At 39.3% G+C, this 25,782-nt stretch overlaps 1 protein-coding gene across 3 annotated transcripts in view; it reads right to left on the bottom strand.

The window, feature by feature from the left end:
• Window positions 1–13,077: 13,077 nt before the first annotated feature.
• Window positions 13,078–25,782, bottom strand: part of CDH8 (cadherin 8) — a 189,645-nt gene continuing 176,940 nt past the window's right edge. Inside the window, exons 2-3 of one of the 3 annotated variants that reach the window (XM_074968802.1) lie at window positions 16,726–16,977; window positions 13,078–15,378 (exon numbers count right to left, since the gene is read on the bottom strand). In XM_074968802.1, coding sequence (XP_074824903.1) covers window positions 14,885–15,378; window positions 16,726–16,977 — 746 coding nt within the window. In that variant the 3' untranslated portion in view covers window positions 13,078–14,884. The remainder of the gene's footprint in view (window positions 15,379–16,725; window positions 16,978–25,782) is intronic. The other 2 variants (XM_074968801.1, XM_074968799.1) reach the window with 2 other exon arrangements.

Here is a 25,782-nt window from a genome sequence, read left to right as displayed (position 1 = left end):
ACCACTTCTTCTAAAGCACCTACTTGGGAGCAAACCCTCTTTACTGTTCCTTGTATTATGACAATTCCCATCCCATAACTCAAGTTATTTACAGTGTTATATAATTTATTGATGCTTATTGTATATTTTGACAAAACAAGATATTGAAGCAGCCTTCTTTTAAGTTCTTGAGACAGCTTTTCTTCAATAAAATATGATGCTAGGATATAGCTACCTCACTGTTAGAGTCTAAAGGCAAAGTAAACTGGCTACCAGGTAAACTGTAAGTTCCAGTGTATTCTAGAGGTCTCAAAAGGCCAACATATAGGATAATAGATAACATACTAGATAATTCATCTGGTCATTTCCACCCCTGTGTCTTTTATAGGACAAATTCTGATACTATTAAATATGAAAAAGATATGTTACTTAAATCCTACCCAAAGTGAGTAAAGGAATCAGAATCTGACCCTATGATACATCATTTATGAGACAGGAAATTATTTTCAGAGAAAGCTGAAGTCATCTGGGTCTTCTTCCAGGCTTTCTTCCAGGCTTTTCTTTTTGGAATATATGGATAATAACAGGCATGTTGTCTGGGTACACATGGCTTATCCAGAGATACCCAACCTACTTGATCTCCGTCTATTTGAAGAAATACTGACAACTAAATTATACTTTGGCAATCATTCACTTTAGAAACAATATACATATTCTTGATAAAAATAAACTCTTCCTTTTTTGGCAAAAGTATCTCTAGGCTTCTATCACAGAAGGATATTAAAATTATCTGATGCGCCAGAGCATCAGATGGAGTAAATCAGTGCATCCCCAACAGTGAGTGGGTATGGTTATTTATGCCATCTGATGACCTGACTCGTGCAACTTTCCAGGTCGATCATTATCCAGTCAAATAGTTGAATATCCTGTCCTAATTATTTCCTAACCCTTGTCAGAATCTAAGATCAGCCATTTCTTTAGGTAACTTAATTTTAAGGGTACACATATTGTTTTAATGCATGTCTACACTGCACTCAGATGTGATCCTCGCACATATAGACATACCCAGGCTAGTTATGATGTAGCTAAATCAAAGCTAGCTTGAGAAACAATAGCAGTGAAGCCATGGCAGCATGCATGGTGGCCACTCAAGTATGTATCCACAGTCATGGGCTGAGGGACACCTCCTGATTGGAGTGCAGATATATCTTCAGTAGGAGGTATTTGAGAAATTATGGTGTTTATTTGTGGAATCCGAACAGCCGAAACTAAGCTGTTTAAAAATACGCTGGTTATGTCAAAAAGAGACATGTGTTCTATGATTGTTGTATAGTTCATGATTTCTGTATTCAGGCCTGCGATTTTGCTATTCATCGTGAGCCTTGACACTCCATGAACTTCATCTGCAGAAATTCTGTGAAGATGGAAGGGTGGGGGGAATGGATGGCAACAGTCATGTTGCTCTTATGAGGGCCATTGTTTATTAGGTGGTTTTGAAGTGTGTACACTTGTTCACTATCTGTCTTCAGCTCATTCTACATCACCCACTCTAACAAGTCTGATTCATTGTCAGTCTGGTTTGGATTTAAATTTGTTGCTTAAAGATGAAATTTCCTGAGCCATTCACTCCCCTTCAGTGACTACATTAACTCAATGTTAATGTACACTCACCACATGTGATTAGCCCTCCTTCGACCACAGCTTTCACACTTGGTGCAGAGCTCCAACAACCATCCTTCAGCCTCCTCAGGCTAATCAGTTAAATGCTCCTTTACTCTTCTGAGAAGAGCTCAGGATGCTCTTCCCCCTTCAGCCATATAAGCTCCACAGCACCACCATGCACTGTAGTGGGGCCTGTGCCCTCTACAGGCCCTGGGACACTACATCACAAAGGGGCTGTCTGCATTCCACCTCAAGCCCCCAGCTTTGTTTTTAAGGACTGCTCCCCACAGTGCCTGTTTATCCCAAAGCCTGTGGCCGCCAAAGGGTGGAAAGGACATGGACGATTAAGAGGAGTATGCCTTTAACAGCATATCATTGGGGGGGGAGAATGATTGTTTCATTGTCCAGCTTTCAGATGTATGGAGAATAATTATTTACGGGGTTTTTTTAGTATCTTCCCAGATTATTTCAGCTCAGCCCTCCTAGGCTATTTCTCAGAGGTTCTGGCACCCACACCTCCTCCAAGCTGCTTGCTTAGCACCACTGCTACTACTCCTTTCCCTGCTCCCTTAGCAGGGAGTCCCACACCAGATTTTACTTCAATCAAAGCCTTGCCTCAACACTCCCTACTCCCTCCAAGTCTCACTCTTTTAAATGAAGCCACTTTGTTTGTTCCCTGATATTCCTTCCCAGAATGCCTTGCAACACCCTACTCTCCCCAGAACTCCTTTTTACTATGCTGCACAGGACCAACCATGTTAACCTGTATTAAAAGGTCAGTTCTTGAACAGGGATGTGCTAGCTAGAGCTGTGCAATTTTTTGTTTGGATGAATAATGTATTCAGTTAAAAAAATGCAGTTTGGGGCAACCTTAAAGTATTTGCAAATTTTACATGATTCATTTCAGCTGGGAAAAACCTTTTTTCCAGGCCAGCAAACTCCTCTGGGTGTGTGTCTGTGCACATGCACACATCCCTTTAACCCAATAGTTAGGGCACTTATTGCCTATGATGTGGGAAAAACAGGTTTGAATCCTTATTGTGGAACAGCCACTTGAACTCAGATCTATCCCTTTGAGATGATCAGCCTAACCACTAAGCTATCACAGTGGGGGAGAAAGCTGCTCTCAGTCTCTCCTGTGGAACCTGTTCCAGAGTGTATACACATTTATATAACCATCAGAGTAGGGACTTAGTTTCACCCCACCCCTTGCCAGGTGAATGTCTTAACCCTAGGCTATTCTGCTCTGAAGTTGTCCTATTGAGATCTTCCATTTTGTATAAATACTTAAATATTCAGTAGGCCAAAGTGAGTGAGAATAGCTCAATAGCCCAGGGATTAAGGCACTTATTAGGGAGATAGGAGATATGGTCAAATCCCTCTAAATCAGGCAGAAACTATTTGTCTTTTAAATCTATGTTTCCTATTCCACAGCTAAGTGCCTTGATCAGCAGCCTATGAAGTAATGCTCACTCTTTTGCTTTGGCCTACTGAATAATCAAGTATTTATACAAAGTGGAACAGCTTCTACAGGTGAGATTTAGAGCAATGAACAATCCACCTCAGAATAGCCTCTTGCCTGGTGGTTAAGCTGCTCAGCCAGGAAAATGGGAAGATAAATTCGAGTCCTTGCTCCCCAGTAAGGATTCAAACCTGGATCTCCCACATCCCATGGAAGAGCCCTAATTGCTGGGCTAAAGGTTATAAGACATGATACATGCCCTGTAATGGCCTGAAAAAGACTTTCTGACAAATTCCAAACGCTTTTGGAACAGAACCAAATATTTTTTCTGATTTTTATGTTTGCTTGTCAAACCAGAAAAATCAATTTTTCATCCAGCTCAAGTTCTGGCCTATTCGTAAAAAGGGATAGAACTCCTTGTCACAATTACCGATTTATATATTGTTTTCCACATATATTCTGCAATATTCACTTAAAGTTCAAAATAGTTATGGGGATTCCTTTGTATTTGCTCAGAGTATGAAAGATTCATGTTAAAGTTTATCTCCTCCAACTGGGGTACTGGTGTGCCATGCTCACTTCTAGTTTCCCTCTATCAACCCGTAACATAAAGAATTCGTCTGTGTTGGTTTTACAAAAACAAACAAAACAAAACAAAAAAAACAACCACCATAAAGCCCAACAACACACCACTTAGGGTAAAATCCTGCACTCCATAGTCAGTTCTGCTTGGACGAAACACCCATGCACTTCATTGGGAATGTTTTCTTGATTAAAGATTGACAAATAGACTCTAGCTTGCAAATACTTTCCTCCTTTAAAAATATACTTTTGTGTGTTCACACATGGAATTTTAGACTCTAATGAAAACTCTACATGAACAATCCAGAGACCCCAAGAGTATTCAACAATAGAAGAGTAGCTGCTTGAAAGTAAAAGAATGCTTCCTACCAATAACAGTACTTCAACTTTTGGTATGCCTTCTCTTGGGATGAAGGAGAGGATTTTCCCTGATTTCCCTATCAAAATCGGAACATTCGGTAAGCATTCCTTGAAGCTATCTCTTGCTCCCCTCCATTATGCAAAACTAACCAGAAGACATTGGCTCCAGTGAGCTGGGAGTAGGGTAACCAGGATCCAATGCTTAAGTGTCAATGGAACCAACAGCTACACAATGAAAACCAAACAGAACCATTTCCAAGGTTAAAAAAAAAATCCCACAAAGTATCATCTTTTCCTTATTATTTTAAAATTGTGTGTCTTTGCACTTCTGCTTTCTGCTCTTAATTAGAAGGGGATAGTCACAAATACTCATTCAGTATCAGTCTGTGCTGGTTTGGTCATTTAGATAATGTAGGCGGAAATAAATCCTCGCTATTAACAGATTTAGTTTCATATCAGTGTTAAGAAGATGCTCAAAACAGTTAATTAATTCTTTGCTGTGCTCTTAACTGACAAAATATATATAGAGAAAAGGCAACTGCAGAAAAGACTGAAAAGCAGTTATTAAGACAATCACTGGTTCTTAAGATATTACTTTCCGTCCATATCTATTATTAGCAGGATGAGAGAAAGGGACTAATTCCTAATAGAGCTGAATCAAACAGCTCTCAAATGGGCTCTTATGTGGATGAGGGATGATAAACATAATAAATGGTTAAACAAGCAAAGTGCATTCATGAGGATAGGATAGAGAGAAGCTACTAATGTCATCTGCCCCTCTGTTATTATGGGATTCAGGCTGGGTTTAAAAAGCCCTCTTGGTTTAGCTATGTGAGATGTAAGAAACATAAAGGATCTGCATTTATACTGTAGAATACTGTAACATCAATTATTTTGACGGGAAGGATTTCTGTTATGCAATTATGGTGATGACTGGTCTTTGGAATGAAATAGGGAGCTTGGAAAATATCAGTTTTAAATAATACAAAGTGTAGAGAGTCACGCTTGACCTTTTTCTGCAAAGATTAATTACTTCTCTTCTGTATATTTTGATGACATTATATTGAACAATGACCTGCCTTCTTTTGGCCTAACATGCCATATTTTCCATGAGACGAACATAGTTGTGGCCACAAAGGTTGAAAGGTTGAAAGCAATGTTGGTTGGAGCTTGGAAAAGTTTACATGATGTGTATTTGCAAAAAAAAATTAGGATTGCTTAGGCTTCCAAGGAAGAGTTAGAGAAGGTTTGTTGAGATCTGTAAGATTATGAAGGGTATACTCAAACCTGCTGAGTTTCTCCTTTTGACTGTCCTGTTGACACAGGACCAGTTGGTAGAGTTAATAGCTGGGAAATTAAAAAAAGTTAATATATGGAAATATCACCTTCTACAGCATGTGTAATTAGGTATTACAGGAGGACATAGGGTCAAAGGTCCTGATTCTCCTCTCACTGGCTGGAAGACTGGTCTATAAAGGAAGGATAGTCTCATGGTTAAGTCACTGGACCAGGAGATTTGAGTTCAGGTCTTGGCTCTGCCACAGACGGTGTGAAGTTGGACTATAAGTCAGTATAGATTTTTGCTCCAGGCATAAGTAGCCCTTTTCTCATCCATTTTTTAGGTCATGGCATGTCCCTGGGATAAATCAGCAGCAAAGGAAATATGGAAGTAAAGCCCCAAGATAAGCATTTTGGCTCCATAGTTTAAAGATCTGGTTTTCAAAGACCAGCTACCCATTGGAATGAGCAAAACTGCATTCACATTTGCACAGTCAAGCTGCATGCCAAATGCACGTGTAAAACAGATACAAATTCCCAAATGGGCATTCATTTATATGCAAAGCACTCCATTCCCTTATGCAGTCACAGTAATTGTGCAAGCATTCAAGCACACCTAGCTGTTCGAAAAACCAGTCCAGAAGTGATTGTGTATTTATGTGGAATTTATGACTTCTGGAATGTTGAATCTTTGTAAAGGGGATTTGACGTTCCCTGTATTGCCACTGCAGCAGCATGTGCAGATATGTTGGTTTTTCATACGCACATCTGAAAATATCTGTAACCTATGAAATGTGATGGCATGAACTGTAAGGCTGGGTGTGCTTTAATGCCATCCACTCCTTGGGTCAGTGTTGTGATCAGTAGATGTTCCATTTATGAAACTAGAGCAGAATATCCAACAGAGAATTATGCATTGCAAATAAGATATACTATGAACATCAGGGAGGAGAATTTTGCCCTTGTTAAAAAAACAACAACACTAGAAGTTATTATTGTGATACTCCAGAACTCACTAAGACTGAAGATACTGGGCTGCATCTTGGACATATTAATGAGGACGTATCCTGATTCTTAGCTTACAGAACAACTGGTATATGTGTTATTATGAGACCCTGATCTGGGCAACTTGATCTCCAGGGAGGTGTGAAGGGCGTGAGGGGACATGACACACCACACTAGTGCATCCTGCTGGTCATCTTGCAGATCAGCTCCATAGGTTGGTACGCTGACTCCTGGTGGTGTCTCACCCGCCATCACTTATGCTCCTCAACTGTTGCTCTGAGGAACGTGGAATCCTTTTCAGGACACAGCCCTCCCACTGTGTCACACTCTGTGCTCTTCCCTTCCGGGGGGACAGTACCATAGTCTGAGTGTCTAGCCACTTCCTCAGTGGTGTGTGTGGGGGGAGGGGAAGAAGACCCAGGCCCGCCCATATGCCAGGTCCCAACCTAGGGACCCTGTAGATAGTAGCCATGTACTGCATCCCCTCCAACCTCTCAGTCTACTTCCCTAGGCTGCTTCCCCACAGCCCCAGCACCTTCTTCACCCTTGTCTCAGGGCCTCAGCATGCCAGTCTTAGCAGTCAGCCAGGAGCTCACTCTCACTCCCAGGATCTTGCCCAACACTGCTCTGTCCAAGGTGCTGTCGTTCTTCCTCCTTTAAGGCAGCCAGATCTCCATCCTCAAGCTCCAAGGAGCAACTGAATCTGCTCTGCTCTGCAGCTCTTCTTTTATGGGCCTGTCCAGCCCTGATTGGCTGCTCCGCACAGCCCCTCTCCTTACAGGCCAGTTTGGGTTGGACACCCCATCACAGGAGGTAACGAGCAGACTTCACACTTTTTGGATAGGAGAGGAATGTCTAGTCAAGGAGCGTTTTGTTTGTGTTTATTTAGAAGGCTTCATTTTCTCCATATGTTTTTCAGGTGCCCTCCATCCAAACATTAAACTGAGATGTCATTGTCACACTGAGCATACTAGTGTGGGACAAGGTCCACAGTAGTGTAAGGGAGAGGGAACATGGCTTTGTACGTTATATTTGCCCCAAACATGATGACTAAAGCTGCAGCCTTCTCTTCATTTTGTTCATTTTTATTGGATTAATTCTGGCAAAAAGTGAGCGTGTGGCTGAGGAAGAAGTAGGTGTGTTACAATGCTAATGAGTACATTTGCCAGCCTCTGCCAGAAGCTGACTGCCTCAGCTTGCCTTTATTAACCATTTTGGAAAATGTCTCAGTTGCAGATGCACAATAGCAGTTGTCAGTGCTTTTATAATTTCTCATTTAGAACACTATGACATTATTTGGAGTAGGACTAGTTCTGCAGCACTCAAGCCTATATCAGTATTGTATAATAGAGCAGCTAGACTCATTTTGCAGTGTGATTACAAAACCCATCACTGTGAATTATACAGCAAGCTAAATTGGTTTCCAACTTCTGCAAAGCCAGAATATTATCTTGCACAAATAGTGTACAAATGTAGAAATAATATGAGCCTGACTTATCTGAATGATAGACGACAGAAAGCTTCTACTGTTCGCTCCATCAGTGCTGTGTCTGCTGCTAATGACACCTACCACATTCTGAAAGTAAATTCTAATAATGCCAAATACTCTTGCTTATTTTCCCCCTACAAAGGCTCAGTTTACTACACCATTCCGTTGATTGCTGAAACATTCTCCCAAACTGAAAATTAATTTTTCAAGTAACTTATCTACATTTCTCTGGGTCAGAAATACTTGTGAACATATTTGATTCTAATGTACATACATCCTGTTAATTGAACATTACTAAGAATGTTTTTGATGTATTTTCTGTATCATTTTACATATAAAACTCTATCATTTTTGATGCACCGTAGTTTTGTATCATTTTTACATATATTATTTAACAATAAATAACTCAGATTGTTCACTGCAGTTTCCCCTCCTTTTCTTTGTGTGGTTTTTCCATTAATGTGTTTTATTTTTCATACTGTATTTGATCCATATATTTTTATACTATAGTTCTGGTCCGTATCTGGAACAGCAAGCTGACTGCGTGAGGATTTTTTTTATGTAACTGCATATATAAGCTAGTGTAGAAGAAGCAGAGGGCTAGATGAACCGAGATATGCTGCCCTACCTGGCTGTCTCCTGGTGCTGAGCAGCAACAAGATGTGACAATGTCAACACCACCTTGGGAGAGGACCATGGGGGAACAATATGTGAGCAGGGAAAAGGGAACCAGGGTAGACTGAGACCTGTGTTAGCTGTTTACACTTTTTTGATGTAAGAAACAGTTTCTGGGTTGCAGAAACAGGGTTGGGAAGGAGGGAGGCCCAGTGTGGATCAGGAGAGCAAGCTGAAGAAGATGGATGCCTGGGGAAATAGAGGACAATGGATGGGTGACAAGGCTAAAAGGAACCAGAAGAGTCAGGAACAAAGAAACATCTGGGAAAAAAACAATGAAGATAAAAATAGGGGCCAGGTGAAAGAGAAGAAACTCACCTCAATTGCTCACATGGATGTAAAGAATTTCTCTGTGTAGAAACTTGCAGCTAATGAATGGCATGTAGGGGCAGAAGTGACAGGTGAACATGAGGGTGTGTAGTGGGCCACAGCAGCCTTTGGTGTGAAAAGTGGCTGGATGAGGCAACAGCAAGAAGTTTGGAGCCCTTGATAATCAGGGGAAACAGCTGCGAGTGGGAGCACTCAGGGAGTTAGAACGTGGACTAGGTGGGAGGAGGGTGAGAGGCAGATAGATCAGCTGCTGGAAAGGAAATAGGTTACTTGGGGCACAGACATCAAAAAGAGCATGTTCTAGGTTTTGCACTGGGCCCAGAGTCTGCACTTTGGCCAGCCGTACATTATGTTTATACACTATGCCCTGCATTCTAGACCAATGGTCTTCAATCTGTCCAAGGCTGAGTCTCCCTTTTCCAAACAAGGACCCTTCCACTGGAATCCCCCCCATATTGTAATGGGGGAATGGCGGGGTAGTTATGATCCCCTGACACATGTTGGTGAACAGCTAGGAGTTAAGAACCCCTGAGTTAGCTCTTTCTTTTCTTAATGAAACTCTGTTTCTTAAACATTATGTACAGCAAATGGCAACAAAGGATGGGTGACCTGGCTTCATAACATTAGAGCCAGCTTACTCTTCAGTTAAAAATGTTAAGCACATTTATCCTAACATTAAAAAAAAATCATATATACACAACCTTAACTCCTCTGGGAATTAAGATGTGGATAGTTGCATCTGCTATATGTTATACAAATTAGGTGTATCCTTATAGTTTCTGACAACATGGCCCACAGTTGGCTAGATCTTGGGTATCCTTTCCATATCATCCACCAGGCTGTTCCCCAATAAACAGTGTTATTTTTACACATTGTGAAAAAACAACCCCATATGCTTAGTTTCCTCTCCATGTTATATCCAAGGGACCCATTTCTTTGCTATCCTAGGGACAGATTTTTAAAGGTATTTAGGCACATAAAGATGCAATCTCTAGCGGCTAGGTGTCTAACTCCCATTGATTCTAATGGCACTTTTGAAAATTTCTCTAGGCACTTATTGGATATTTAGGAACCCAAATACCTTTAAACCTCTGGCCTTTGGTGTATGGGGTATTGCATACTATGGCGTTTGAAATGCTATCTTAATGTTATGTAGCCTACTGAGACCAATGGCTGTTTACTTGAAAGGCAAATGTTAAACTTGAAAGGCAAATATGAAACTTTATTTTCCTGATATGTTCCATGGTTTTTCTAAATGCATTTGTGAAAAAAAGTTATAAACAATGGCAGTTGAAATTTTTGTTTTTATTATCATTGCCAAGTGCATGTTCCATGATTTAGGTTAGATTATCTAGCATAAGCACTTGCCATCTCCCACTGTACCATGACTTTAAAGGACAGAGACGAGGAAGATCTTCACATTCAGCCAAATTCTTCGAGCCACAAGTAGTAAAGGTTAATTTTATATTACTTCCTGTTTCTGGGCTGAGATATATTTCTTATGAGTGCCAAGTGCTGAGAACATTGAACTAGATTCACAAGGAGGATTTAAGCACCTAACTGCCACTTTAGGCACCTCAGTCCAACACTGAGGCACCACAGCATTCACAAAACCACTGCTCAGCTTCCAACTAACCCTGTAGGTGTCTATGTTTCCAAGACGTAAGTTCTCAAGGTCCATACATTTCTGCTGCTGAACATACACAAAGCTGCCTAAATCCCTGACACTGGCAGGGCAGCTCAGTGTTGACTATGCCTAAAATCTGGTGGGATTTGCAAACTATTTCTCCACTTATCTCACCTGTGGGATCCCATCCAGTAGGTGTGCTCAGAGGCCACCTAAGAGCATGTTAAGAAGATCAGGGCCTGAAGAAGATGGTGTCTCATTTATAGCCTAGATAACTCACAGGTTCATTTATCCACACAGCCTGATGTGGAGCAGAGACATAAACCCAGATCTCCCCTCTCACAGAGGAGTGTTATAGCCACTGGACTAGTCGTTATTCTAGGGTGGGTTTCTCACAATCAATAGTTATGTGTTATCTACAAAATGGAAAAGCTTCAACAGGAGAGACTGAGAATAATCAACCCTAGAATACCTTAAAGCCCAGCGGTTAGGTTATTCACATGGGAGATTGGAGACCTCAGTTCAAGTCCACATCAGAGTGGGGATATTAACCTGAATCACTGAAGTCCTAGGGAGTGCTCTAACCACTGGGATATGGAGTGTAATGTCACCACTGTCATCATCACTTTTTTTTTTCCCCAGAGAGGGGTATTTGGCATAGATATGTAACTCTAGGAGAGAGTTCACAACCATGAATGCTGAAATTTAGGTATTTGCCTAACTACCTTTGAGATGTGGCTTAGGCCACACCCTTCTCTTTGGCATTTCCTACTGGCTAGTTTAGGGGGTGCTCCATTCACCTTGCTGTGAATTCCTTTTTCCAGGGCCCAACTCTCCCCATGCACTGGAAAGCCTGGGCACAGAACCAGGCTATGAATTCCATTGTGTGGCAGGGTGCCAAAAGTCATGCTCTGCGATGCCTAAATCCCTAGTATGTGAATCTATACTATCTTGTCTCCTCTGTGCTTTCACCCATGGGATGATTTATTTTTGTATCCCAAATGAATGAGGTAGCATGGTGGGTCAGGGAGGAAAAGGCAGAATCTAAGTTAGCTGGGCTCTAGGCCATTTAGGGCTTGTAAGGGATTTGGGGAATTTACCTTAGGAATTTGTAAATGTTATTCATTCTAATGTAACCCATTTTACTTGTCATTTAAGTTGATCCAACAGCCAAATCAGCCTAATAAAAAGGGACAACAATTATTTTATGTGATTAAAAAGAGTATTTAGATAAAAATGTCTAAATCCTGCTAGAAAATGAGGGTTGGTATGATTCTAATCCCAAGGATTATAAACCATCAACGTGGCACACAAATCATGCAGCACAATTCCTATCCAAAACAATTGCACACTGAACTAATTTCATCCACACACAATGAGCAAGCACTGAAAACTAGAGGTCAACATTTCACTTCCTAAAGTGTGAAAGGACCCACAGTGCCGTAACTCATCCATTCATAGTATCCTGAGTTTCCTTGTTTGCCGACTGAACCTTTTTGCCATTAATATTGTCAGATTTAAGAAGAAAACGTTGCATTTTACCATTAGTAGATACAACAGTTCCATTGCTTTTTTGCCCCCTCCTTTTCATTGTTGATATTTATGTTTAGAAGCTATATGAAAGCACAATTTAAAGCAATACCTACTAGTAGTGGTAACCTTATCTTTTCGACTGACAAAGATGAAATTTATGTCATGCTTTACCTCTCCTATATTGCTAGTGATGGGATTTTTTTGAAATCTTATTACTAGGGTCACAGTCATGGTCTCAGACAGAGCTTTCAATCAAAAAGGCAATCAGAAGGTGATACATTTGTGAGTTTCCCTACAAAGGAGCCCTGCAAAGAGCCACAGTGAACAACAAAACACCTACTCAGGAGCTACTTGCCTTATATCTGTGTGTGGATATAAACAATAATCTCATCCATATTTTACATCACCTTCTTTTGCTCCAAGGAGTGTGGTCTAGATTAGAACTTGGTCTAACATCAGATGGAAATCAGACCTTAACACTTGTGCTACTGTAAGATGGCACATTACACTACACAGCACACTTTCACTTTGGCCAAATGATTAATAGAGCCTTCACAAGAACACATTTGACTGTTATTGAAATCTATGACAAAATGTGTAGAGTTTAATTTGAAACCCTGGTGAATAGAAACCTTTTCTATCTTTAGATTACTCCTCTGTTTAGTGTACATTGCTGAGAGCGTTGTGTAAAGCTATTCAGATGGAACTTGTGAATACAGCCTAATTTAAATAAATTGGAGACTTCATTAATTTCATTAAAACCTTTACAATGCATTTAGAAGTGGTGTTAGCATATTAGTTATCTAAAAACTGCAGTCATTAAAGGCAGCTGCGGCATAGCTGAAGCAAATGTCAATGTTTCCATTTTGAAATGCATGCAGAGTTAGGGCTGATGCATCAAGCTATTTTTGTTTGTAGAAGAAACATAACTGAGAATCCTAGAGACAATAATTTCTTTTTATTAGCAACATTCAAAAAGTTTGGGAGGTTAATTTTCAGCATGGCACACAGAAAATTAGACATATGCATAAATCCTCTTGTGGTATGAGGTTGCTGCATGTTTAATTCTCCTTGCACTGTCCCCAAATTGCCCCCAAGATCTTTTTCTTTTGTTATTCTGACTTTATCCCCTATTTTAAACAGGGTATTGATGTGATTACGAATAGTGAACTATTTAATTGATTAATAAATGACTGAAGAAACTGTAGCAGTCAGAGGTTTATAAAGAACTTTTTAGCTATTCACAGCTGATGATTCCTCTCTATAGGGTACAGGTTAAACTGAAAAGAAACAGTGATCACAAGAAAGGTATTTATAAAAATATATTTCACAAAGTAGGAAACAATACAGGAGTTTCTCTGAATACAATACATGAAGTAAATAAACAAATGATAATATAGCATCAAAACAAAGTAGAAAATTAAAATGATTTGCATGTAATACTCAGTTTTATTATACAATTGCTACCTCTAAATGGCAAGTTTGCATTACAAATTGAATATGCTTGCAGCTCCTAGTGCTGTTTTCTGTGTGTGTGCAAGAGCCCTGGTGCATCACCATGAATATTATATAAAAGAAATGCTAGTAACAGAAGCAGTAAAATTATGTACATACTGGTTCCTGCTCTAATACAGTGGAGAACTATAAGCATTGTTTTACTGTACTGTGTAATGTGTGGATTTCTAAAAGTCTACAGTTTAAATATTCACATGAACCAGTTTACTTCCAGCTGTTTGTGCTTGTATTAAAAATGCCAGTTACTAGATTTATGAAGAAAATATAAAACTGTCAAAAGTTTTATCTGGGAAAGTTTTATTCCTGCCAGCATTCACTTAAAACTCAGCTACTGCAAATGGATAGGTTACTGCTTTAACCTGCAACAAATTGTTATTTTCTTTTCAAAATGTACATGTATTAAACATTGATTTTATATATAGAAAAAACTCTAAAGGTTTATTAATGGATATAATTTAGTTTTCTTTATAATCTTACTCTATAGATTATTACCCTTAATAAATAAAAGCAGTAATGGACATCAATAAAATATTTATTTCAAGGATTAAACAAATAAATTCAATCTTTAGCAATAAAATCATTAATTGTTTCATATATGTAAGTTCATCTCCTTTCACAGTTTCTTTTTCTTTCCCCTTTCAGAAGATGGAGTAGAGGATAAGAGTGTTCCTTCTTCTAGAAAACAATCGTCTTTTAAAGTAGGGTTTTGAACCCCCACTCTTGAACCTCAGCATATTGGTAGGGTTTATAATCCCATCACTGGAATGGATTAAGAACATGTGAATATTTTAAGGCTTGACACAATATTTAAAGATGACATTCAGTCTGTGGTTATGTGGCCAACAATTACTGTATGTACAATGTATGGTCACTGCACAGTAGAAGCCAGTAGGGATTTACAGTGCTGTTTCCATTCAGCATTGCAAAGAAGACCAGATATTGCTTTTAACATTTTTGTGGCGGGATCTTTGTTGGCAATGCGGAAACAAACCATTAGCTTTACATACTGACAGCCGATTCTGTTCAACAGCAGAATCATTGTAAGTCCATTATCTAGAAAAGCACCTTTTTCTTTTCATTCCTTTCATTTCACTGAAGATTATCAAAGATCCAAATCTCCACCTTCAGAGTGGTCAAGTGAATATCGAATATCCAAAGACTTCTAGACACTCCACATACTTTACTTCACACTCCACAAGACTTATACCTCCTAACATATACTTTTTTTTTATTCAACATTACAATGAAGGTGATTTTATGATTTTTTAGATGACTGGCGCTAAACTTGCCTCTAAAACAAAAAGCCACATTAGTCGTAACTAATAGCAGTGGCCCTAGAATATTATATGATCCTTAAGTCAAGAGTGAAAAAGTTTGTAATCCACTGTCAAGTTTCTTTGTCACTTTCTCCGACTGAGTAAAGTTCTCCAAGTCTTTTAAAGCGGGGACCCCATTCACTGAGGTAGTCAAAATTCTGATCTGAGTCTGATGTAGAGGACTCCAAAGAACTAAGGGAACCAGCCACTGAGCCTCTTCCTTCATAGCCATAAATCTGGATAGAGTCATACGGTGGAGCCGTGGGATCATTATCAGCTTCATGAAGCCTTACGTTAATAAATTCATCAACGTCAACACCATTAGGAACTGGTGCAAGCCCCTGCCTGGGCATAAATTGAAGATCAGGCTTAATATCCTTACGGGGTAAAAATCCATTAATTCCATCTGGATTTTGCAAAGTTGCAATGTCAAAAGCTTCTGTATCTTCTTCGCCACCTCCTTCATCATCATAACGGATTATATTTTCCCTCACGTCTTCCTCATCTTTGATAATCAGAGGCTCATTTTTATGTCTTCTCAATGTCACAAACAGCACCACAATAACTGTAAAAAAGCATCACAGGCTGATTAGTTAAGAAAACATCTAATCAAAACAGCTGTAAACTAGATTTTTTTGTAGAGGGCTGCAGACGGTATCCTTCTACAAGAGTAATAAAGCCATGATAAAAGCTGAAAGAGCTAGAAATGTAACACACTTGTGGAATGATGAAAATTTGATCAGGAGCTAGGGGGAAGGAGCTCTTCCTTCCTATTACTGTAACCCTATATTTATAAAATAGCTTATTTAGGCCCTTTTTAAAAAAAAGTCAGAATTTTGAATGTCTCCATTTCTAAGCTTCACTTCAGACAGGTTTGGCCAGATTTTCAGATGACTGATTTCTGAGAATTGCCAATCCCAACCGAAATCAATAGGAACTGCTCAGCATCTCTGAAAATGAGACCCTAGTGCCTAGATGCACAAAGGTATTTAGGTACTTAACTCCCATTGATGTACCTTTATGAATCTGGGCCTACTTGTCTAAAGATGGGCAAGCAAAAATGGAAACAACCAAAATTAGGTGACACTTTTTGAAAATATGGCTCTGATCATAGTGACAGGAAGAAATCTTTTGTTGACCTGTTGCTCGAAGGCCATACAGTACTACAGGAAGGAGAGTGAAAATATAATTGGGGGGGAGGAGAGGGTTAGATCATGTTAATTTTAGAATTATTGGTAGGTGCACAAAGAGTTGGGCTTTTGTTACTATTTGTTGGTTTTGCAGCTTAATTCTGAAACCTGTTACTCAGCAGAGCAACAGGGCTCTTCCATCACAGTTCTCTTTTACTTGCTGATGTCATATTCTACTTTTTTATGTGTTTGATTCAAATATACTGTGCTGCTTATCTTGTAAAACTGCAATATCCCCTAAACCATTACAGTCTGGAATAAACTCATACAAGTCTTGGAAGAAATAGCATATAACAAATAATTCAGTTTCCAACATTCAGAGTATAGTCTCAGTTCACCTTCTTATTCAACATTTCTAAAGCCTGATGTGACTTGGCAGATTTGATTTCATAATACAACTTTTATTTAAATTCAGTTTCTATGTAAGGATCTTTGGAATAGGGACTGTGCTTTCTGTTTTTGTACAGCATCTAGCACAATAAAGCCAGTCCTGACTGGGTCTTAGGGCACTAATATAATTCATATATATTCTTTTTCTTCTTCTAGCCTTAGTCCCAGCTATATGCAGTTGAAGCAATTCCTCCAAAACTCCACAGCTACTCAAATCTCTCTATATTAATACTAATAATTAGATAATATTTTTCCAGATACCATCACTGTTACCATTTGGTTTCTTTGTTTATTTATAGTCATTTATAACCAGAAAAATGTTGAATACATACCTAGCAGCAAAATGATGCATGCTAATATGGCAATTAAGGCTCCCATACTGAGTCCAATAGGAAGTACATAAGCTTCAGCGTTACAGGACTGGACAACACCATCACTGCTGCAACCGCAGACCCGAATTGTAAGGGTGCTGGTGCTGCTCATGGGAGGATTTCCACTATCACTTATTATGATTGGTAAAAGATACACTTCTTGCTTCTGACGGCTGAATCCACTGTGCTTTGCCAAAATGCTGAGTGTATTATCTGGAAAAGTGAACATTTAAACAGTTGGATCATTTCAAAATAGCTGCTAAAACAATTTTCCCCTAGTTCATAAATCCCCCGCAAAAGCACATACATACTGTGTCACGCACATCACCCCTGTTCCCCAGCCCCAGCCCCGCTTACCAGATACATAAGGCACTGACCTTCTCAGCTTGCCCATTCATAAAAACTAACTTCATTAAACCAGTGCATGGAACAGTATTATTTTTTAAAGTAATCCCACCTGCTATTAGTTCATTTAATAAAATACTTCAATCAGTCAACACAAATTGTGTTTATTAATTTTACATTGAAGCTACATAGTATTGATCGCGCAGTAAAAGAAGAATTTTTGTTGTTTAAAGTGGCAGAATTGTATAGAAGAAAACCAAAAGGAATTGATAGTTTGGATTAAAAACTGTGGGCCTGATTTTCAAAGGTGATTAACATTTATTTGAATGGTAGTCATTGGCACCTTGAAAACTAGACCCTGTTTTCTTTTGAAAAAAATAAGAGAAACTGATTCCAGATCATCCTAGCCCTCAATCTTGCAAAGACTTATGAACATGCTTTAATTTTATGCATGGTAGTTGCCCCATTGACTTCAGTGGGATCGCTTGTGCGTAAAGCTACCCTTTACCATTGGCAGCATATCCAGCATTGTGCTCTGGAACTGAGCGCAGTCACTAATGCTCGAAGAGTGACAAGGGAAGAGAAGGGATTTGCCACAATTACAACTGGAAGAACTGCCTTCACTTTGGCAAGTTTTTTTTCCGGTGGTGTTTTAAACAGAATTTTGGTAGGTTGTTGGTTAGGAGATTCTAGGAAGTCACCATCAAGAGATCAGTTTTGGCCATCAGCTGCCTGTTCGTTGGCTTTGTTTTTTAAAGAGATATATGTGGTAATGAAGTTGTGCTAATATCAAGGATCACTCAGCTAGATGGTATACATGGGCATTTGCTTTACCCATGTGGTTAGGGTGAATATTTGATTTACGAATCACACGTACTGCTCTCACACATATAGTTAACCTCTTATACTCTCACAGCTTTCAACCACAGTGGACACAATTAAAACAATCAAGATTTAACTTCTGCAGTAGTTAAATTTACTGTGCTATTTGTGATATTTTAAATATAGGCAATACTGTAAATACTGTGATGTGGCAAATGTTGATTTTGTTTAATGGTACCTAATATGTGTAGCTGTACATCAGATAACTGACTCAGATTCTCAAATAATTACTGAATTTAGTTCCTTGCTTAACATAAGAGATTTTCTATTGCCTTTAGGTAACCATAGAATCCAAGCATTTACCAGCCCACCCCTTTCTGATATAAATGATTTTGTATGTGGCAGAATGTTCACATTTTAACCACTATAAGTAAGCACTTAAAATATACAAGGCACTTTGATTTATTTACATACTTAATGCTTCATCTTAGCTTTTAACTGCTTGATTCAGAGGAACAAATAATAAAACTCAATGTTTTGAGTCATGCCCTAACAAAGTGCATGGTGATTCACGTTAACTTGCTTTGTATATTCCTTCACGGAAAATAATAATAATAAAATAATTACCCCAGATCCCCTACATACAAGTATTATGATGTTTATACGTCTTTCTGAAAACTCTAATATCACTGATGGAAAATGGAAAGATAAAGCTATATATCACATTTGGGGCTGAAGGGTTAGATTGCACTCTTCTCAGTAACCTCTTTTCTCCTGTATTCCCACAGTAAATGTGCTTGAAATACTATGAAAAAAGCAGTCTCCTGATATTTTGTGTTATGAAATGGTTTTGACTTAATCGCTAAATGACATTTCATGGAAAGCAGGGAATTGAAGAGGGAGGATTGTGTGGCTGGAAGGGAGAGAAAATTGAAAGATAGGCAAAGTTCATACAACCGACAGATAGTACAAAGGTCCCTCTCCTGAGATGTGGCTGAAAAACACTCAGTGCAGCTCAAGAGGTGGTTGGTGGGTGTACGTGGGCACCAAGGTACCTCTGAGATACCTTTGTGCTCCCTTGATCCTGGTGCCATTCAGGTTTCTGGTCTACACTGGAACTCCCTTAAGGCTGTTCTATTTATACCAAATTTTCATGGCCTCAGGGGCCATTCCAACAGCAATAGATCACTGGGGCAGTGACCACTAGCATGAGCCCAACATAAAAGAAAGCATGCTCGGTGCCCCCAAAGAGCTTGAATCCTGTAAAATACAAAATAAACTGGAAGAAAGAGATGGAAGGTAGGGGAACGGGTGGGGGGAAGCTATTCAGGTGGTTGGTCACATTCTGATAAAGTTTTAAAAATATAGCGCTCTGTTCTTGGTGTGTGTGCCCGCCCGTGCATGCACACACATTCATTTAGGTGAGGGTAGATAGAGAATACAGACAACTCCATACTACCCAACGATAATACCCTAGGAAATACTTACTAGTAGATGTGGTATTACTGATATAACAGGAGTAACTTCTATAATTGATTGAGCCTGTACCTGGGTATTAGAAACCGGAAAGGTTCTTGTAGCTGACCAATTAGTTCCATAAACAGAAGAAGAAAAGAGGGAGTTGGCTGGCGCTTAGAGCAGGGAAATGAAGATTAGGACTCCTTGGAACCTACTTCTCCACTCGCATACACCAGTTTCATGATGGTGTAGTCACAAGGACTGGGTGAGAAATGGTTTTCCCATCCCATGAGAATGTAAGAGTTCAATAAATGTCCCCATCCCAAATTGGGACAAAAAGTCAAATTCTCAAAAAAAAAAATTGTGGTCCAGAACGCCTTTCTCCCCCACCCCCACCTCCCCCAAAAAAATCAGTTCAGGTCATTCAACACATTTTGTTTCAATAATTTCAAAACACTTTTTTTAGATTTTGACCTTGTTTTCCTCTTTTTTATTTTTTTTCATATAAATTAAGTTACATTTCTAACTTTGAAGTCATTTTGAACTAAAACCAAAACCCCTTTTTGTTTAGAAATTGTCAAAATGGTATATTTAGACAATTTAAAAACTTTTGCTCACCATTTTATTGAGTCAGGAAACCTGTCTAAAACAACCCTTTCCTGTGAACAGTTTCAGTTTCAATGAATCAATATTTTTGGCAAAAAAAGTGTAATCAAAAATTTCCCAACCAGCTCTAATAATCACGGGGGGTGTGTCTACACTGCATCTGGCAACAAGTTTCCCAGCCACGGTAGACAAGCTCCCACTAGCTTGAGTCAAGCGAGCACACTAAAAATAGCAGCATGGATGCTGAAGCTTGGGCTCCCAAGCCCACCTGACCCGCTGGATCTGAACTCAGGTGGTAAGCCTCTGCCAGGGCTGCAAAATTCACGCTGCTATTTTTAGCATGTGAGCTTGAGCCAAGCCAATGCAAGTCTATCTACCAAGGTGGGAGGCATGCTCCCAGCTGCAGTGTAGATACACCCATAGTGTAGCAGAGGAGAGAACCAGGGCTGCTTCTACCAGGTTCAATTTCAAACATCCCTCCTCCCAAAATTCAGGGGTGCTTAGTTTCACGGTTCTGATTTAAAGAGGACCTAAGTATTTAGATCTGAGTTTGAATTTTAGAAATATTTAGAATAGACATTCAGACAAAGACCACCATAAATCAAAATAGTGAAATTATAAAGGAACATTTTTGAAGTTGAAGCTGATTAGAGCTGAATACCTCTCTAGTACAGAAAGGATTCTCCTTCATTTTTCAACCGTGGGAATCAGATTTTCCTTACGTCTTCTCAAGTTAGTAACAGTCACATCACAACTGATGGCACCATGGAGCTAAATAGATAGTCTAGTCCTTTCTCATGTCCTTTTTGGAATTATAGGAAGCATGCTTGTTTATTAAAGCTAAATTTCAGGTGTGAGTTCTCAAGGATTTAGACAACCCAAACAGCATCAAACTCCTTAATTATACCCCTTATTCTGTGTGCCACTCTGATGTAATGGAGAAGATATATGTGTATGGAATCAATGATTAGTACATCTTCAGAATGAAGCACAAACTGCACTTCTTTACACTGGTTAAAAATGTCAGAGGTGACACTGAAATGCACATATAGCAACAAAAATCTCCCTCCTATCTCATACACGCTCGCCAGTGGAATTGCATGGTATCAAGCATCCAAATATAAAGAAAAAAAGCGACATTACTAAAATTATGCTGTAGTTTAGTTTATTTAAGGGTTTTTTTTTAAATGAACCTAATTTCTTTTGTAGGAATAATCTTGGAATATCCTAGCAGGGCACGTTCAGCAAGTTGTGTTTTCCCCTTCCTAGTCCCAGTCACTATTTTGGTGAGATTTTTTTTTTAAACACATTTCTGTACTTTTTTTTTTTTGCAATGACTATTTAAAGAGGTTTAAGCATGAGTTAGATCCATAATCCTTTTCTTTTGAACTTCCAAAGGAGGGGTGAAACAAAACTAAATCCCAATCCTCCACTGAGAACCACGCCCCTATGTTGAAGTCCATGGGACTGCACATAGTTCTCAAGGAGCAGGACCATATATGGCTGTTTTGTTCGAATTGTTCCTATTCTCTCTTTTTTCTCCAGACATGATTTAAAAAAAAAAAAAAAAAGCAGCTGAACGTCTTGGGCTCATGCTGGTGGAGCACAAAGCCCTCTTGGGAAGGCTCCTTGCATTCCACTCCTGGCCTCCTCCTCCTCTCCGCATTACAGACAGGAAGGGTCAGACACCGGCTTTGACATGAAACAAAAATATATATTTTTTGTTTGCAGCTCCCCCTTCTTTCTGACACAGTCATCCTATTCCTGTTCAGCCCGGTATCACATGTTGAGGGTGTAGAACAGGCAGATTCAGATGAGTCATGAACAAAAAGGACAGGCTGTGCAAAGAGATATTCTCTTTACTGGGCCCTGCTTGCACAATGAGCTTCATAAATAGCTACTTCTCCCATGCTGCCCTTCCCCTATTAACCTTTCACACACAAGGGTGCATCTAAATCATTCAGCCACTAGGTGGCTCCACTGAAACCTCCATGAGAAAGAACACTGACTCATAAGAATAATGCAAAAACGGCAGCTGCCATTGCATGAAGAGGGGATTCATGTATATTTAAAGATGTTTAAAAACAATGGGATGACAACAGATCTTTCAGTTACAGCACAAGAAAGAGGGGATGGAACAATGTCTACTGGGAGGGCCAGAGAGGGGGAAGAGAGGAAGAACTGGAGAGCAATGTAAGAGGGAGGAATTGGATGCCACGGGGCTAAAGTGGAAAGGCAAAGTGTGTGTGTGTGGGGGGAGAATTGGGGAAAACACATGGGAAAAGGACTGGAGAAAATGGGATGGAGGAGGACTGGGATGGGGACAATGAAGGACCCATTTTTTCCACCCTTGCTCATGCTGGGTGGTATGTTACCTTGCAAATAGTCCTATTGATTTCAAGAGGACTACTTCTCACCGAGTAAGGTACTACTCAGTATGAGTAATCTGGCCCAGAAGAAGGGGAAAAGAGACGACTAAACTTGCTCTTTGGGCAGTGACTGTCATTTACTACATATTTATACAGCTAGCACCATGTGAGCTAAACCTGGCTGGCCTGTAGGTACCAACGTGATATAAGATGAGACAGTAGACAAAAAGAGGGGAGAGAGAAAGAGAGAGCTTTGTCAGCTAGAAGAAGACTACTGTTGAGCTAAATGATAATTAACCTTAAATATGGTGATGTAGATATTGAGGAGACACACGGGTGGGGATCAATCAGATGTGCCTACAGTGGTAACCTGAACCTGTCCTCAGGAAAAAAGCAGAGGGTGACATTGAGAAAATTGTTTTGACAATGGATAGAAGCTGCTCACTGCTGCTGTGGGAATCATGTTAGCAACAGCCTCTAATTTGCCACCTCAAAGTAAAAGAAGAAGAAAATGTCACGTAGTGCTGCTGGAAATATGGCCTGTACATGAAGAGCAACAGCCCCCAGCTTGCCTTTTATTTAGTTCCTAAAACTTGAAACTTGCAAATAAATCACACCAGCTGATTAGTAATAAATTCAATTTATCTGATTTGCTTTCCCCTCCCTGTGGACCCTTTCTTTATAGTACTTGTAGCTGCAAAAGCAGCAGGCAGCTCCTCCAGGAACAGACACCAATGCTGCTGCATGAATTAACTTGGCAGCAGATGCTCAGCAGGGTAGAGGACGATGACTCTCCACTCATCTCTCTAATTAACCTGCTGCTCCTTCATTATAGCGTTGTCCGTGTTATTTATTCACACTACTTTTATCATAACAAAGAAAATTACATAAAGTGGGGGACAAAAAAAAAAACCCTCCCTGTATTAATAAAGCTCTGACTGAAGCTGACAGAAGCAGAGATATTCAAAACTGAGGTTCATGGATGCACAGAGGATTCAGACACACTGTTCAGAGAGTCCATGAACATCCATAGTAGTCACAGTGACAAACACCCTTGCTGCTGAATTCTGCTATGAACTATAGGACATTGATGGAGTTCATTGGAATACCCAAGTTTCTTTAAATATCAGTTGTTCACTGGGGAGGGAACAGGAGATGCATTTTATCCTGAGGCCTGGAGAATGGTGTGATATGAGTCTGGAGTGAAGAATTAGGCCTCTGGTAGCTCAGTCAGCATAGTGGTCAAGAAATTTGTCTTGATTCAAGCGAAATTCTGCTGTTGTTTACTCCAATAATTATGTTTTTTGTAACTCAGAGCAGAATTTGGCTTTGGCCATTTATTTTAACCAAACACAAAATTGGTAATTTAAGTCTGAGAATGAGTTTCAGTTTCTTGGCATGTCTCAATACAATTACTTCAGTGGAGGCACAAAAATGGGAGTCCTGGAACAATGAAATATTAAGCATATGCTGATTGTGTTGTTTAGTGAAAGCATCATTTTGATAAATAGTTTGGCAATGTCAAATAAATCTGACATCCTATGGAATCACATTGTTTTGATTTCATTTGTGCAGGCTGACACCTTATGTTTTTCTTGGAGTTTTTACGATGTTTCCCCCCTTTCACTCTCCTTGTGCTCAAAACTGGCTGAATCATTCTTGCTCAGACTTCCACACACACACAAAAATATCCACAATTTTGGATAAATACCAATCTTAGAATATCTCAGCCAAAATGATGAAAGTTTCAAAAATTACAAGGGACTAAAACACAGGAGGATAGATTGGATAGTGTGCAACTTTATTTATGCCAGTTGCTGCTGCTCCTACTATCATGAAATGAGGATCAACCCCAATCCACAATATGTGCAAAGCTTGAACATGATCTTTCTAATGATTCAAAAGCAGTTCACTGAAAATATTTAAAAATTAGCGTTGTGGCTGTCTCTGTACTTACAAGTTTTGTTTACAAGTGGATTTGCCAAATTCCCATAAAATAGACTGCTATGGAAATATTTCCAGCACAACTGAAACCAAGAAGTGACAATGGAGCCAGTACTTGTGAGATGGCTAGGGTGATTTCTAGACCCAAATGGCATGTAAAAGCACCACTTAGAACTTGTTCCTGCACAGGGCTGAGTGCTTCCTGAAGGCTTCCATGAACCCTCAGCTCTCACTGAGCTGTTCTGAGATCGCTGGATGAAATGTTACAAGGGCAAGCGAAAAGTGTTATCACAATGCCCAAAAGTTTCAAAGTAAAAAGCCATGTTCATGTCAAAGTGTGTTGATTTTATTAAGCAAAATGCTAACCTAAAACATATATACATAAAAGTGTGGGTATACTGCTCATGCAGTAGACATGAGTGGCTTTATGACACTGGCACCAACCTTGATTAACCTGCATGTGAAAATAAAAAGCTGGTCCTCAAAATGGAAAGACGCATACAGAAAATGTAATTTACAATTTTTAAGCGTTTGAAAAAAGTAACACCAGCAGTCAGTTTACATTCAAGTGTAACTTTGTGCATGCACCTCATCTTGCTTCTTTAATTCCTTGACACACTCTATTTACAGATCAGTAGATTTTCCTGCTGGGTAAGCTTCCACCTTCCTAGCTTTTTTTCTGTCTCTCTCTTTCTCTCCCTTTTACAGTGCTCTCAGAAAGATCAAATCATTAATGGTATTAAAGACTTTGTGGTAGAAATTATTATCTATGCTGGATATATGACTTACATGAAGAAAGAAAGAGTTTTTAATTGGAAATTTTACAGCTGGAAACCTCAGCACTGTAGAGCTGTGTATTTCTTCACATTTATTGGAGCTAATATGTATTGTACAGGGTTTGAATAAACACTATTATCATAGGTGGCTTTTTATATACACTTTGGAGAGCTAAAAAGCAATTTCTCCATAATACAAAGAGCCCTGTCGGATAATATGGACAGCAGTACCAATATCCTTATTAAGATGTTCCGTGCATTTTAGAAGTGAAAATACGAGGACATTTCATTCATTTCTTATCTCGTTCCATAAGTGATAGGAGTTCTCCTGGAGAGTTTTAAAGCATTTAATAATAAAGTCATCAGTAAGTAAGTTGGAATGGGAACTGTCACAAAACAAACACAGAATCAAAGAAATGAAAGTCATACATTTGGTAGCCAAATATAAGTCTATAGAGGGGGAAAATACTAGACAAATGCTTGGAGAACATTTCAGCTCTTTACATGACTATTAATCCACATGACTATTAATCCATTATGCCTCCTTACTACTATTAACTATGATAAGTCAATGTCTTCAGATCATCTCACAATACCTTGTTCATGTATTAACTTGCTGATTGACAATTATGGTCAAATTTTCAAAAGGTAGAGACCCCAGCCCACCCCCAATACATGCACATTGAAAGAACTCTAAC

This window comes from Natator depressus, chromosome 12 (assembly GCF_965152275.1).
Source record: "Natator depressus isolate rNatDep1 chromosome 12, rNatDep2.hap1, whole genome shotgun sequence".
In the NCBI taxonomy this organism is placed as follows: Eukaryota; Metazoa; Chordata; order Testudines; family Cheloniidae; genus Natator; species Natator depressus.
This window is presented reverse-complemented; position numbering and strand designations above follow the sequence as displayed.